This window comes from Pelobates fuscus, chromosome 11, assembly GCF_036172605.1.
Source record: "Pelobates fuscus isolate aPelFus1 chromosome 11, aPelFus1.pri, whole genome shotgun sequence".
NCBI lineage: Eukaryota > Metazoa > Chordata > Amphibia > Anura > Pelobatidae > Pelobates > Pelobates fuscus.
This window is the reverse complement of record NC_086327.1, coordinates 10,137,652-10,154,165: the sequence shown is the minus strand read 5'-3', so window position 1 is coordinate 10,154,165 and position 16,514 is coordinate 10,137,652. Positions and strand designations below refer to the sequence as shown.

At 43.6% G+C, this 16,514-nt stretch overlaps 1 protein-coding gene across 1 annotated transcript in view; it reads left to right on the top strand.

Moving 5' to 3' along the window:
* Nucleotides 1-16,514, top strand: part of LOC134577876 (chloride channel protein ClC-Kb-like) — a 30,211-nt gene that overhangs the window by 3,717 nt on the left and 9,980 nt on the right. The window contains exons 3-10 of the mRNA XM_063436789.1: nucleotides 497-625; nucleotides 12,072-12,200; nucleotides 13,469-13,608; nucleotides 13,770-13,847; nucleotides 14,378-14,456; nucleotides 15,128-15,253; nucleotides 15,920-16,004; nucleotides 16,400-16,501. Of these exons, the coding sequence (XP_063292859.1) occupies nucleotides 497-625; nucleotides 12,072-12,200; nucleotides 13,469-13,608; nucleotides 13,770-13,847; nucleotides 14,378-14,456; nucleotides 15,128-15,253; nucleotides 15,920-16,004; nucleotides 16,400-16,501 (868 nt within the window). The remainder of the gene's footprint in view (nucleotides 1-496; nucleotides 626-12,071; nucleotides 12,201-13,468; nucleotides 13,609-13,769; nucleotides 13,848-14,377; nucleotides 14,457-15,127; nucleotides 15,254-15,919; nucleotides 16,005-16,399; nucleotides 16,502-16,514) is intronic.

The following is a 16,514-nucleotide window of genomic DNA, read 5'->3' as shown; positions in this document are numbered from 1 at the left end:
TTTACATAGCTGATAGATGTTAGGCGACGTGTGGAATGTGTGTATATTAGTTGTGTTGTGTGACACTGGCCAGGTGTGATATATCAGCAGGAGTGCTTGATTTAGTAAGTGAAGACTAAGTGAGGGTGGGTGCGTGATTGAGTGGTGTTTGTGCCAGGAGATTTAATTAAAGTAGACTGATTGAGTATAAGTTTAAATTGCAGCAGAGTGTGAGTTCGGGGTGGTAGGTTTGGTAATGGTTCACTTTATGAGATGACTGTATATGGTGTGTGTCAGTGGCATGGTAAGTGTGCACTCAGTGAGTACTGTATCAGCTCCGTATCATTCCTCACTTGTCTGGAACCTAGAGGGTTGGACAGAGCGACAGTTCCTTGTCTGATTGGCTGCTGTCCGTCATGTTATCATTGCTGATTGGCCATCACCTTGTAGCCATGTTGTTCTTCCTTCCTACGAGGGCTTTGATAACTAATCCCCAAATTAATCCCTTTTCCCTCAGTGTGTCTAGGAGGCATTAAACAAGTCCTTTTCCGCGTTGGTGATGATTGGTATTTCCTCTTTGCTCTTGGCGTTATCATGGCAATGATCAGTTTTACCATGGATTTCACCGTCTCCCGGATGCTGAACGGTGAGTATCATTATTATTATATTTATATATCTCCAACATACGCTGTGGAGACATACAATAGTTAGCTTATCTCCCAGCAATCTCTGCGTTAGGTCACTCATTACTTCACTTCAGAAAGGAAGATAATTACACCAGCTTCCTTACACTCACGCAGTGTGAGCCCATCTACCTTAAGCCTCCCCATGTCTCGGACCGCATGGGCTGAGCTACACTGTCACTGCGTGCGTGGTGAGTGCTGGATTACGTTCCCACAGTGCCAGCTTGGCACCGCCATCACTAACCACTCAAACCTCACATACTCGGCCTTCAATGCAAGAAGAGAGAGCTTTCTGCATGTTCTACGGGACAGACTGCTCTCTGGTCCAGAGTGCGTGGAGGGATATGATGTAATTTACATTTATTTTGAATTATGTTTATTTGACGTTTATTTAATATGTTGCATAAATTAATTATTGGAAACTATTCCTTGTGAATAGCATGTCTAATTCAGAGTGAATTTTTCCATTCTGATTTCACGTCACTGCAGTTCACTGTTTAGTTCACCCTAAGTGTATAACCCCGAGTGTGATAAATCTGTATTGTGATAGCACAAGTTTGTTCCATTAGTTTCTATACATCTCTTATACGGAGATCGAGCTGTTTAATCAGCTTACCCATAGCGCCACCTATGGGTGGCTCATTGCCCTGTCTTTGTGTTGTGTCCAGGGTGAGACACCTATTAACATTGTGATGTCCTCATTCTATATATATTTGGGCGCCTGGTTATATAAGTGTAATTGGTGTTATCCAGGGGCAGCGAGACATGACATGTTACTGTCGATGACTTTCTTACAGTGAATGCTGGCAGCGGGGGGAAGGGGAGGCATTGCTCTAATTGGTAGAAAATGAGAAATTAGAATTTATTTAATTCCGATTAGATTGAATTATTGTAACGAGAGCTTTGTGTTCAAATATAATTACCATCTGTTAATTAATTGGTAATGAACAGGGCAACTCTTAGCATCCTCACTCAGCATGCAGGCAATGGTTGGTTGAAAATGATGGGATTTGCAAACAGGAAAGAGTTGGAGTAAAAATGAGCCGTAGTACCGAGCAGACAAAAATAATCAAGGTGAAACGTTCCTTGAGTCGGAGGTTAACCACTAATGTGTGGAATGCCAGGAATTCAAAGGGAATTACAAATATGACTAAATGAATATGGCTAAATATTAAAGGGACACTATAGTTACCAGAAAAACTACAACTATAGTATACAGCTTATAGCATTCGTTCTGGTGAGTCATAATCATTCCCTTCAGGCTGTTTCCAGTAAACACTGTTTTTTTCAGAGAAAATGCAGCCTAGGTACACCTCCACTGGCCACTCCTCAGATGGCTGCTAGAGGTGCTTCCTGGGGCAGTGCTGCACAATGTGACTGACATTCAGTGTCTCGACCCTCTGCATGCAGACACCGAACTTTCCTCATAGATATGCATAGATTCAATGATTGGCCAGAGCAGTGTTTGGCTCCTCCTCCAGCCCGCCTCCTTGCCTGAGATCATCATCATTCAAAATCTCAGTGTAGCGGTACTTACCTTATCCGGGGGCCGGACGCGGTCCTCTCTTCAAGCCGCGCGCGGTCCTGCGGCTGCACGAGCCGCGCGCGGCTCGTCCGACTGTTCAGACAGGAAGGCGGGCAGTGACCGCGAGAAGCGGTCACGTGTCCCGCCTGCAGCTAAGAGCGCGCCGCGAATCTCGGGCGCGCTCTTAAAGAGACAGTGGGAGCCTAAATTGCAAAAAGGCTCCCATTGGCTCCTGTCATGCCAATCACCCCATACACTTACCTGTTGGGGGAGTGGAAGTGACAGGAGCCAATCACATTAGTTTGAAGGCTACTTATACTTACCCTTTTCCCTTAGTTCCTTGCCCTATCGTGGTTTCTGCTACAGTTCCCTTTAGTGCTTGTTGTGTTCAGTTGTGTTTCTCCGTATTTGACCTTGGCTTTGTATTCTGACTTCGTTTTCGCTTTATCCTATTCTGTACTGTTTGCCGGCTTGCTGATTCCTGTGTACCAGTCCCCGGCTAGTTTTCGTTTACGCTGTCTCTTTGTGCCCTTGACCTCGGATCGTTCCTGACTCTGTCTTATCCTATTACGTCGAGTCCGGCCACTCTAAGGTCCGGTAGACGTATCTCTCCTCTGTACTGTCTTCTGTTAGGCTGGATCCTGCGTGTAGGGGTATATACTCGTTACATTACGATAGGGCCATGGACCCCGCAGATTTAGCTCAACAGATGGCGACCCATGAGGCTAGATTTGTAGAGCAGGATCACCGTATGGATCAAATAGCTCAGGCTCTCCAGACGCTCTTAACTAGAACCATTCCAGCAACCGCACCTAACCCTCCTGCACCCCTGCTTCCTGAAGTATCGACTATGCCTAACGCTACAGCACATTTAACGCCTCCTCCTAGGTATGGAGGGGATTCTAAGACATGCAGAGGGTTCATTAACCAAATAGAGTTTCATTTTGAAATGTATCCACGTTCATTTCCCACAGAGAGGTCTAAAGTTGGATTCTTTATGCACCAACTTACCGACAAAGCACTTGAATGGGCAAACCCTATTTGGGAGGCTAATGGACCTATGGTGCATAACTTTCACAGTTTCCTAACAGCTTTTCGCAGAACTTTTGATACTATGAAAAGGTCTAAGAATGCCGCTAGAGCATTAATGAGGGTTAAACAGGGTTCTAGGTCTGTGGCTGATTACGCTATACAGTTTCGTACCCTTGCCTCACAGGTCGATTGGACCAATAATGGGTTAACTACGGCCTTCATGGAAGGTTTATCAGACTCTATATTGGATGAGGTAGCAGCTAAGGAGCTTCCTATTGCCTTAGAGGACCTTATTGACTACCTCATCGATATAGATAATAGGATTCGTGACAGGCTCTATACTAAGAACAGGAATAGACGTTTTGTTACACCTATTCAACCCAGAGTTAATATACCGGAGAGTGTTAAAGTATCTGAAGAGGAACCTATGAAATTAGGGGTTGCCAAACTCTCAGATACTGAGAAATTACATAGGAGAAGGGAGGGACTCTGCCTATATTGTGGTAAGAGAGACCATATGGTAAAGGAGTGTCCTCTGCTCCCGGAAAACTCTCGCACCTAAGACCTTATAGGGGACTGGCCTTGGGTGTGATTTCTAAGTCTCCTACATTGCCTCCTAACCGATTGCTTCTCCCTGTTTCTTTACATATGGGAGAGAGTTGTATAGTTGAAAACATAGACGCCCTGGTTGATTCTGGGGCAGCCGAGAACTTTATAGACTCTGGTTTTGTAAAGAGAAACAATATTCCCATCAGAGAGAAGGAGATACCCTTGGCCGTTGAGGCCATAGATGGTAGACCATTGATATCTCCTGTTGTTACTCACGAGACTGCACCGCTACACATGTACACAGGGGTTCTACACTATGAAACCATTCGGTTCCAGGTCATCACCTCTCCCTCTTCACAGTTGGTGTTAGGGTATCCATGGTTACGTGCCCACAATCCCATTTTTGACTGGGAGACAGGGCAGATAAAATCATGGAGTGAAGCCTGCCATGAGTCATGTACTATTGAAGTCACGCCTGTGAATTCTATTAACGTTCCTACTGTTCCTCCTTTATCTACGACAATACCCTCTCAGTATTTAACTTTAAAGACTGTCTTTGATAAAAGAGAAGCTGACAAATTACCGCCTCACAGACCCTACGATTGTGCTATTGATTTGTTGCCTGGTACTATACCTCCTAAGGGCAGGGTGTACCCCCTATCGGTTCAAGAAAACCGTGTCATGGAGGAATACATTAAAGAGTCATTAGACAAGGGATTTATTAGAAGATCCTCTTCTCCGGCTGGAGCGGGGTTCTTCTTTGTATCAAAGAAAGAAGGTGATTTAAGACCTTGCATTGATTATAGAGGTCTTAACAAGATCACCATCAAAAATGCTTACCCTATACCTCTAATAACAGAATTGTTTGACAGGCTCAAACATGCTACGGTATTCACCAAATTAGATCTTAGAGGAGCATACAATTTGATACGTATTAAAAAGGACCACGAATGGAAGACAGCCTTTAACACTCGGTCAGGTCATTATGAGTATACCGTCATGCCATTTGGGCTTTGCAATGCCCCAGCAGTGTTCCAAGAATTTATTAATGATGTCTTAAGGGACTTTATTCACTCATTTGTTATTGTGTACTTGGATGACATTTTAATATATTCTACAGACATTCACACTCATCACAGACATGTTACGACAGTTCTGAAGACCCTTCTTGCTAATGGTCTTTATTGCAAATTAGAAAAATGTCTATTCGACCAGTCCGAGGTCCAGTTTCTAGGGTATTTGATTTCCGCCGAGGGTTTTCGGATGGATCCCCAGAAGCTCGCTGCAGTCATAGAATGGCCTCTGCCGCAAGGTCTGAAAGCCATCCAGCGTTTTCTGGGTTTCTCTAATTATTATAGACGTTTTATCAAAGGTTTTTCGTCTATAGTAGCGCCTATTACTCGTATGACTAAAAAGGATGGCAATACACGTGTCTGGTCTACTGAGGCACTTCAGGCTTTTGACTTTCTTAAAACTACGTTCGCCTCTGCCCCTATTTTACAGCATCCTGTCCCCTCATTGCCATATATACTTGAGGTTGATGCTTCCGATATAGGGGTAGGTGCTGTCTTATCCCAAAGAGAGTCTCCTGACAAGCCATTGCATCCTTGTGGCTTCTTTTCTAAACAAATGTCCAAGGCAGAGAGGAATTATGATGTGGGTAATCGCGAACTCCTTGCTATCATTTTAGCACTCAAAGAATGGAGACATTTGCTAGAAGGAACTAAGGATCCTATTCTCATATTTACAGATCATAAGAACCTATCCTACCTTAGCGAAGCTAAAAGATTGTCTTCAAGGCAGGCTAGGTGGTCACTGTTCTTGTCTCATTTTAATTATATAATCACCTATAGGCCAGGTGACCGGAACACCAAAGCGGACGCTCTGTCCAGACAATTCGAGACTATTGACAAACAGGAGATTGATGTCACTCCTGTCATTCCCCCAGACAGGATAATAGCAACTACTATATTGTCTATTTCCTCGTCCCTCTTGCAGGCCATACAAGCGAAACAAGGCATGGCACCCAGCGAGAGGCCTAATGATAAATTGTTCGTTGACATTCCCGAGAGACGGGATATTCTGTCACTTTATCACGATACTAAGACTGCTGGACATCCTGGTATTTCCAAAACAGTGTCAGCCGTTTCTCGGTATTTCTGGTGGGATACCTTACGTAAGGATGTTACTGACTATATAAGTGCTTGTACTACTTGTGCATGTATGAAAACTTCTCGTAGAGTTCCTTGTGGGCTGTTGCATCCGTTGCCCGTTCCCGAGAGACCTTGGTCTAATCTATCAATGGATTTTATTGTTGAATTACCCCCTTCGAATGGTAACACAGTCATCCTAATGATAGTAGATCGGTTTTCCAAAATGGCTCACTTTGTGTCTCTTCGCAAGTTGCCCACTTCCAAGGAATTGGCTCTTATCTTCGCTAGAGAAGTGTTTCGATTACATGGTATTCCCTTATCTATTGTATCCGATAGGGGTAGCCAATTTGTTTCCAGGTTCTGGAAAGCCTTTTGTTCGGAGATGGGTATTTCCCTCTCATTTTCTTCCGCTTACCATCCCCAGTCTAATGGAGCTGCTGAACGTGCCAACCAGTCTCTTGAGCAGTACCTCCGTTGTTTTGTGTCTCACCATCAGGACAATTGGTCTGACCTGCTTCCTTGGGCTGAATTTGCTCGGAATAATGCCACTCATGATTCTTCCGGCAAAAGCCCTTTTTACGTTGTCTATGGCCAGCATCCCGTTGTTCTTCCGGCTGCATTCTCCTCACAGGGCATGCCAGTTCTGGATGAGCATTTGGCTGGTTTGCGTAATACTTGGGAGCAGGTTCAGCGTTCTTTGGTGGACTCTGCTGCCCGCCAGAAGGCTCAGGCTGACAAGCATCGCAGAGCGGCTCCTTCCTATGTTGTGGGGGACAGGGTTTTGCTTTCCACACGGAATATTCGCCTCCGGGTGCCTTCTATGAAATTGGCTCCCCGCTTCATTGGTCCTTATCGCATTATACATAAGGTTAATCCCGTTTCTTATGCCTTGGGTCTGCCTAAGAATCTGCGTATACCCAATGTATTTCACACCTCTTTGTTGAAGCCTTACGTACGCAACCGCTATACCCGGCATACTCCCCCTCCCCCTCCTGTCTCTGTGGAGGGTCATGAGGAGTTCGAAGTATCTGCTGTTATTGACTCTCGTTTTCTCAGGGGTCGGCTTCAGTACTTGGTACATTGGAAGGGTTATGGGCCTGAGGAGCGCAGTTGGATTTCTGCGGATGCTGTTCATGCTCCCCGCCTTGTACGTTCTTTCCATTCGCGTTTTCCTGCCAGGCCTGGTCCTGCCCGCCCGGAGGGCGTGTCCTCAGGGGGGGGTACTGTAGCGGTACTTACCTTATCCGGGGGCCGGACGCGGTCCTCTCTTCAAGCCGCGCGCGGTCCTGCGGCTGCACGAGCCGCGCGCGGCTCGTCCGACTGTTCAGACAGGAAGGCGGGCAGTGACCGCGAGAAGCGGTCACGTGTCCCGCCTGCAGCTAAGAGCGCGCCGCGAATCTCGGGCGCGCTCTTAAAGAGACAGTGGGAGCCTAAATTGCAAAAAGGCTCCCATTGGCTCCTGTCATGCCAATCACCCCATACACTTACCTGTTGGGGGAGTGGAAGTGACAGGAGCCAATCACATTAGTTTGAAGGCTACTTATACTTACCCTTTTCCCTTAGTTCCTTGCCCTATCGTGGTTTCTGCTACAGTTCCCTTTAGTGCTTGTTGTGTTCAGTTGTGTTTCTCCGTATTTGACCTTGGCTTTGTATTCTGACTTCGTTTTCGCTTTATCCTATTCTGTACTGTTTGCCGGCTTGCTGATTCCTGTGTACCAGTCCCCGGCTAGTTTTCGTTTACGCTGTCTCTTTGTGCCCTTGACCTCGGATCGTTCCTGACTCTGTCTTATCCTATTACGTCGAGTCCGGCCACTCTAAGGTCCGGTAGACGTATCTCTCCTCTGTACTGTCTTCTGTTAGGCTGGATCCTGCGTGTAGGGGTATATACTCGTTACACTCAGCCAATCCAATGCTTTCTTTTGGGAGATTTTACCATATTTAGGGAGGCAAGGGGGGACAATTGGTGTTTTTAGCATTATAGGGTCTGGAATACATGTTCGTGTTCCTGACCCTATAGTGATCCTTAAAGCAAGGTTTTCAATTCCGCTACTGTAACCTAAAATTAGATATTCAATTTTTTTTCAAGCTGCATTATTACTTTACTTATGACTGCGTTTTTACTAATCTATGTAAAGCTCTCTGAATAAGGGAGCCAAATGATCAATGCTTTATATAGATAAACATATATGTTATTATGAATTTAGTACATTTTGTATTATTTCTATAATTGTGACAGGATAATGGTGTGTTACGTTATCTCAGATCGCATCGATGTTTGCAAAATCAAACATACTTAATCCAGTATCACACAAAGGGTTAGGGGGACAACACTTTTGTGTAAAATATTTAGAAACCATAATTATTCGGTGGAAGAAGCAGACCAAGTTAGGGGTTAAATTTCTAAAATTGTATAAATATCTGGCACGGCATAGGTGACCTGGGTTGAAGTAATGTATGAATTATGTGTTATTTCATACGGCCCAGCCTTTACCTACACCCCTCTGTGAGTTAGATTACACCTGCAGTTATTACCTGCTAATTATAGATTGCCCCAGCTTGGCACAGACCATGAAATCTCAATATTCTATACAGAGTAATCATTTATAACTCAGGACAGTTTGGTGACAGGCGACTGGGTTTTGGCACTGATGAGTGTCATAAATAAACCATTGGCGCCAAGGATTTGCAGCCACACAGAACCTGTCTGTATTTACCAGAGATTTCTGAAACAATAAATACAATTAATGGGAGATTGGGGCCGTTACCTCGTGGGAAAACCTTCCTGACAGGAAGAAAGTCACCCCTGTCCAGTGGCAGAACTAACGAACACAGGACCATGGAGCAAGAATGTTTTTGCCGCCCCCCCTCCTCCTCTTGCAAGGATGACCAAAAAGTAAATTCACATCTGTTGTACAACTTCCACAATCCTTTGCCAGCTGGGGATCTACCATTCGCTCATTCTTGCATGGTTGCATTTAGCATTAACAGTTGTTTGAATGTAAGCATGTGTTTGTATGGAGTATGTATGTATGGGATGAAGGAGTAGGAATGTAGGAGTGATTTTGTGTGTAGTGCTGTGTATTTTTATGTACTGTTTAAGTTTGCTAAAAGATACACAGACGCACAGATCCACACACTGACGCTGATGTAAATACACAGATACACACACTAACACATACAGATATACACATACAGATTCACAGATACAAACACAGACACTGACACACATGCAAATACACACACATACAGATTCACTGACGCCCATGCAAATAGGCACGCACACTAACACACATGCAAATACATAGTCACAGAATGACACACATTCAGATACACAGACACACAGATACACAAACAGCTACACAGACGCACATGCAGGCACACATATATACAGACACACACACAGGCACATACACAGACACACATATACAAAAACATACAGACACAGATACAGAAGCATACACAGACGGATACAGAGACACATAAACAGACACATTCACAGAAACACAGACACACACACATACAGACATATGAACAGACACACATTCAGACACATGCAAAATATACATTTTTAGCCACCCTACTGTTTCCTATCTTTTGGAGCAGGAGTGGGCTTTTCTGGGGTCCAATCAGCTGTCTGAGGCTGTTGGGAGCTTCTACCAGTCCGCACTCCTTCCTCTTTGCCTCTCCTACGTGGTTCTCAGTTTTAGCTGGGAGGAACTCCCAGTCCTGACATCATTACAGGTCCCCTGAAAACAAATTACCTTCGGTTGGACTTGGCCCAGACTTATTGTAACCCCCTGTTATATGACTACTCGCTGTATGTCGCCCACTGTTACGTATATGGCTAGTAACTGTATATCACCCTCTGCTATATGGCTACTCAATGTATGTCCCCCCTGTTATATGGCTGCTAACTGTATGTAACCAACTGCTATATGGCTACTCACTGTATGTCACCCTGTGTTATATGGCTACTAACTGTATATCACCCTCCGTTATATGACTACTCAATGTATGTCACCCCTGCTGTATGGCTACTCAATGTATGCCACCCCTGCTGTATGGCTACTCACTGTATGTCACCCACTGCTATATGGCTACTCACTGTATGTCAGCCACTATTATATGGCTACTCACTGTATGTCACCCACTGCTATATGGCTACTCACTGTATGTCAGCCACTATTATATGGCTACTCACTGTATGTCATCCACTGCTATATGGCTACTCAATGTATGTCACCCTGTGTTATATGGCTACAACTGTATATCACCCTCTGTTATATGGCTACTCAATGTATGTCACTGTGGGGATATTTATGGGATAATAACAGTTGAGAATTGCCACTATTTCAATTCTCAGATCCCCATCGTTATCGTGTAAGTGAAATGTATTCCATATAAATAAAATCACAATTTGTTATAAAAATAGATACAATTTATTGTGACAATTTTAATAATAATAATATGTAACATGCGTGATAACAATCAATGAATATTCAGTATAACATGAGTATGCAATACAATATGGCAATACATTCCAATGGTTAACACAGCCAATTGTCAAAACAATGATTTATGATGGGCTTCACAGAGAAACTTTCTTTCACACAGCTTGCAGCATAAGGCCATAAAACTTAGCTAACAGTTAGAATAACCCTTTCAATGCTGGCTAGACCTCCTAGGTTATTAAGATCTATTCTCATGTAATTTTAAATAAAATAACATTTAAACCAGCTCATTAGTCATTTCCTGGAACCATCCAATAAGAGTAATCTACCATGTTCTATAAGCTGAATTTTAACTTGCCTAAACAGATATTTTATCTTATTTTAGAGCAAATCAATACACCTGGATAAATATCACAATATGCTAATATGTGATAAATCACATAAATACATAATTATTTTAATTCCATCTGCAGAATGGAATGGTTATAACTATATACTTCTTAGTTAACTAAGATTTCTAAATATCGAAATCTGATTGTGATTTATCCAGTCATATATCATGCTATTAGAATTTTTTTTAATTAATTAAGGTTAATTAAATGAAACCAGTATAATTACCAGTTGAGTAGACATTCTCATCAGATGTTCTCAGGTAGCTAAGTGTCAAGGAATGTTTGTCATGGGTCTCTTTCTCGCTCTGACTCACTTGCTTCTTTCTGACTCCTTGTTTTTCTTCTCCCCTTGCTTACTCCTTTGCTCCATTTTTTTTCTTTTTCTCTTCCCTTTGTCTTAATTTTTTTTAAAGGGAAAAATTCTCTGTTCGTCACTAGGTGATAGTACAATAGAAAACTGGAGGTGTGGTTACCTTCCAGATAGCAATTTAAGTATTTGGTCTATAGAGGGTAGTCTCGTCCCACTAAACATTCCTATCCAGGAAAGAGTTAACTTTTCCTGGTGGCTATTTTGACGTCATTTAGCTTATCTTTATGGTTACTTATAATTTAAGTTTTCCGTCAGTTCAAAGAGTTTCTTTGGGCTTTCTTCAGACTATGTGTCTGGCTAATTCTGCTATAATTTCTAATATGACAGTTATAAACTAAATATGACCTCTACATTACAATGGGATCTTATACAATATCGAAAGTAAAATTAAATTATTTAATCTTCTCTGTCACAAATCTCTGGGTTTAGAATTAATTCTATTCCATTAGCATTTAGACAGTCTGTCCATCCCCCTCATTTCTTATCACTTGATTTGTATATACCATGCATTCCTTAGCTCTGGCAAAGTGGTTAGTTTTACAGAAGGGATAGAAATCTTGTGTCTTTTGTTAGCTTGAAAATAACAAAATGGAGTCTGCTCTGTTCAGAGTGACTCTGACAATATGCATTTTCATTTCTATCATAGCACAAAATGTCTGCCGATATAAATACCCTGACATCACCCACTGCTGTATGGCTACTCACTGTATGTCATCCACTGCTGTATGGCTACTCACTGTATGTCATCCACTGCTGTATGGCTACTCAATGTATGTCATCCACTGCTGTATGGCTACTCACTGTATGTCACCCACTGCTATATGGCTACTAACTGTATGTCACCCTGTGTCATATGGCTACTCAATGTATGTCACCCCTGCTTTATGGCTACTCCCCGGTTATATGTAACTTTTAATAGTCTCTGTTTCCTCCTAAGCTCACAGATGGCTGCAGCAGGAGCTGAAAGGCAATATGTTGCTCAGATATCTCTCTTGGACCGTCTACCCTATTGCCTTGGTTGCTTTTTCTACTGGTTTTGCACAAAGCATCACTCCTCATTCTGGAGGTGAGATTCCCCTTGTATTAAACAGTTCTCGCTCCAGGAATGCATTGTCTCACTGCTCGTTCTCAGCCCCTGCCTTGTTCTAATGAAGGTTCTCAGCCCCTGCCTTGTTCTAATAAAGGTTCTCAGCCCCTGCCTTGTTCTAGTGAAGGTTCTCAGCCCCTGCCTTGTTCTAGTGAAGGTTCTCAGTCCCTGCCTTGTTCTAGTGAAGGTTCTCAGCCCCTGCCTTGTTCTAGTGAAGGTTCTCAGCCCCTGCGTTGTTCTAGTGAAGGTTCTCAGCCCGTGTTGTTCTAGTGGAGGTTCTCAGCCCCTGCGTTGTTCTAGTGAAGGTTCTCAGCCCCTGCGTTGTTCTAGTGAAGGTTCTCAGTTCCTGTGTTGTTCTAGTGAAGGTTCTCAGCCCCTGCCTTGTTCTAGTGAAGGTTCTCAGCCCCTGTGTTGTTCTAGTGAAGGTTTTCAGTCCCTGCCTTGTTCTATTGAAGGTTCTCAATCCCTGCCTTGTTCTAGTGAAGGTTCTCAGTCCCTGCCTTGTTCTATTGAAGGTTCTCAATCCCTGCCTTGTTCTAGTGAAGGTTCTCAGCCCCTGCCTTGTTCTAGTGAAGGTTCTCAGCCCCTGTGTTGTTCTAGTGAAGGTTCTCAGCCCCTGTGTTGTTCTAGTGAAGGTTCTCAGCCCCTGCCTTGTTCTAGTGAAGGTTCTCAGCCCCTGCCTTGTTCTAGTGAAGGTTCTCAGCCCCTGCCTTGTTCTAGTGAAGGTTCTCAGCCCCTGCCTTGTTCTAGTGAAGGTTCTCAGCCCCTGCCTTATTCTAGTGAAGGTTCTCAGCCCTGTGTTGTTCTAGTGAAGGTTCTTTGCCCCGTGTTGTTCTAGTGAAGGTTCTCAGCCCCTGTGTTGTTCTAGTGAAGGTTCTCAGCCCCTGCATTAATCTAGTGAAGGTTCTCATCCCCTGCCTTGTTCTAGTGAAGGTTCTCAGCCCCTGTGTTGTTCTCGTGAAGGTTCTCAGTCCCTGCCTTGTTCTCGTGAAGGTTCTCAGCCCCTGCCTTGTTCTAGTGAAGGTTCTCAGCCCCTGTGTTGTTCTCGTGAAGGTTCTCAGCCCCTGTGTTGTTCTCGTGAAGGTTCTCGGCCCCTGCGTTGTTCTTGTGAAGGTTCTCGGCCCCTGCGTTGTTCCTGTGAAGGTTCTCAGCCCCTGTGTTGTTCTCGTGAAGGTTCTCAGCCCCTGTGTTGTTCTAGTGAAGGTTCTCTTCTCCTTTAATTGTATACATTATTTCTGCACCGACAGGTTCTGGTATCCCTGAAATGAAGACGATTCTCACTGGTGTAATTTTGGAAGAATACCTCACAATCAAGAACTTTGGGGCCAAAGTGGTGGGTTTGACATGTACCCTGGCAGCTGGAAGCACGATGTTTCTTGGAAAGGTGGTAAGTAGACATTCCATAACTGGAATGAGAGCAAGGCTTGAGGAGGTTTAAAGATTTCCAATGCAAAAGGACTTTAAGAGAAATTTTGCGCCATGAAGTAAGATTATAAAGTGTGTCTTTAATGCTGTTACCTGGAGATGATTGTGGTCTTGTCCATACAGGGTCCATTTGTCCATCTTTCCAGCATGATAGCGGCGTACCTTGGGCGGATGAGGTCCTCTGTCACTGGTGATTATGAGGTGTGTCACTTACATAGCACCAACATATTCAGCAGTGTAGCACACATTGACTTTACAATATCAGAGCAAAACTCAATCTAGCAGAAAACATGCAGGATCACTGTGTCAAAGGAAGGTGGGCGAGGGAGATGAAGGGCGCAGGGGGGCTGTGCAGCAGATTAATGGAAGATGCCTTGTGTGGATGTATAGATGGGATGGGGAAGGAGATTCAGTAAGTGAAGGAGTCTGAAAACCAGACCAGAGATGGTTAACGTCAATAAAGAAGATGGTGTTTATTGCTCACTGATGCAGTTATTTGTATTGTGGGCTCATGTTTAATTACTTTATTTTCCAAGCATAATTAGTTAGATTTATTTATAGGCAGACATTATAAAAAAATAAAGTTTAATTAGTTAAAATAAAATGCTGTATAGCTTAGCTACCCATTTCCCATAATCCCATTGGTAATAGCTAGACTTAGAAGCCATATAATGGCTGGATTCAGAGATTTCCTCACGTGCTGACTGATCCCTTCTTTTACCTCCTTGTAGAATAAAAGCAAGGAACACGAAATGCTTGTGGCAGCCGCAGCTGTGGGAGTCTCTACAGTGTTTGGAGCGCCAATCAGTGGTAGGCACACAGTGCATAATGCGTTCCTGCCTCAGGGTCTGAGTAACTGGGGCAAAACATATCATATCAGAATATCTGTCATATCCTTCAAGTATCTCTGTCATCTGCTAATTACTTCATTCAGATCAGTACCGTATGGAAAACCAACATTACTTATTTTAGTAAATGTAACTCTCAGTTCTAAGGCCCGGATTCCCTGAATAGCCAATCAGAAGCAGGGATATCCTGCAGTTAACTAATTATCTCCCAGTGTTAGAGTGCACGGTGACGGGACCATCAAATATTCCCCCCCCAACAGTACGCAAACGTCTGTTTACTGTGACAATGACAGGGTTATTCAGTAATGTGAAGATTGCCAGGAATTCAAAGTCAATTAAACGTGGCTTTAAACATTTAGGACAAAGTAGTCGAAATAGAAAACGATAATTCTCACTTTAGGATAAGCCGTGCCATTTCCGAGGTTTACGTTAATCGATGCACTCTATATTTTCCATATTGATGATGGTTTTTGGTGACACAGAGATCTCGCCATAAAAGTATTAAGTTTACAAACTGTGCTCGCTCTTGATTGACAGTCTGAGTTACAATGCGAGAGAGGGTAACGTGGATGATAAGATAATGTATAATTGGTCTGCTGAAGTTATTTGTTGTTCGCTGTCTGTGTCGCGCAGGTGTTCTATTCAGCGTAGAAGTGATGTCATCCCATTTTGCGATCAGGAATTACTGGCGGGGATTCTTCTCTGCAGCCTGTGGGGCATTTATGTTCCGTGTGCTAGCCGTGTTTAACAGCGAGCAAGGTAAGGTCGTGTGAGAGCAGCATTTAATTACAGGTACCGGACATGTTCAGGATCATTCTGATACAAAACGTAAAACAATATCGCTAAAACTCACCTTACTTCCAGTGCACAGTTCTCCCTTAGCCCAGTCTTTCTCTGCTGATATCACTCCCCCTCGCTGGTGGGGGGGGGGGGACATCCTGTGCGTGCTGGCGTTAGATGCCAGTTTTGCACGTAATTAATATATGCCGGCCCAGAGCTCTAGTTCCTGGCTGGCTAATGACATCCCAATGACACGGCTAGAGGTGGAGTCACACCTCCAGCAGAAGATGGGGTTAATCTCTATATGTGCCACGTTTCATAATGAAACCCTGTGCATACAGCCTTCAGGCACTATGACCACTTAAAATCACTGAAGTGGTCTTGGTGCTTGGAGTAACCCAATCACTATTAACCCCTTAAGGACACATGACATGTGTGACATGTCACGATTCCCTTTTATTCCAGAAGTTTGGTCCTTAAGGTTAAACATACTGTGTGTTCTATTTTATTCCACGTTAGTGATGGTATTCCTTTGTGCATTCTAACTGAAATACAAACACTAATGTTAATCCTTTTGATCCATTGACTGTTAGAGGCGTGTGTGTACTTTCTAGTTAACCCTTTGCGTTTTTTTTTTCCCCCCAGAAACCATCAGTGCAGTGTTTAAAACCAACTTCAAAATCAGTTTTCCATTTGACCTCCCAGAGACTTTCTTTTTCATGATTTTGGGGTGAGTAGAAGTCTGGGGGCAATGTTAGGGGTCTGGTGAGACAGTAGAGATCTGGGCATGAAGGTCATGCTGTGGGTACGGACCTGACAGAGTTTTTGGTATCTGGTGATGCGGTGAGGGATCGTTCATTGTTGGCAGGGGTTTGGTGATAGATGTAGGAATCTGATTGGACTGTAAGTATCTGGTGATACAGTAGAGATCTGGGGATGGTCAGCATTTACCAGGGTACATTGTGGATATGTTTGTATATGTTTAATTCCTGTAAAAAATGTTATCGTATTTGTTTTGCTCTAGCAGATTGTGCATTCTGTTTTAAAGAGCTTGCAATCTATTTTTGTATTTTCACAAAATCGAATGTAACCCCCGTGTGAATAATATTTGATTCCTATTTGTAGGGCAATCTGTGGGGTCGTGGGTTGCGCATACCTGTTCTGCCAGCGATGGCTGCTGCGATACGTCCGAATTAACCGTTTCACCTCCAAGTTGTTGTCATCAGAGTGAGTGCAGAGT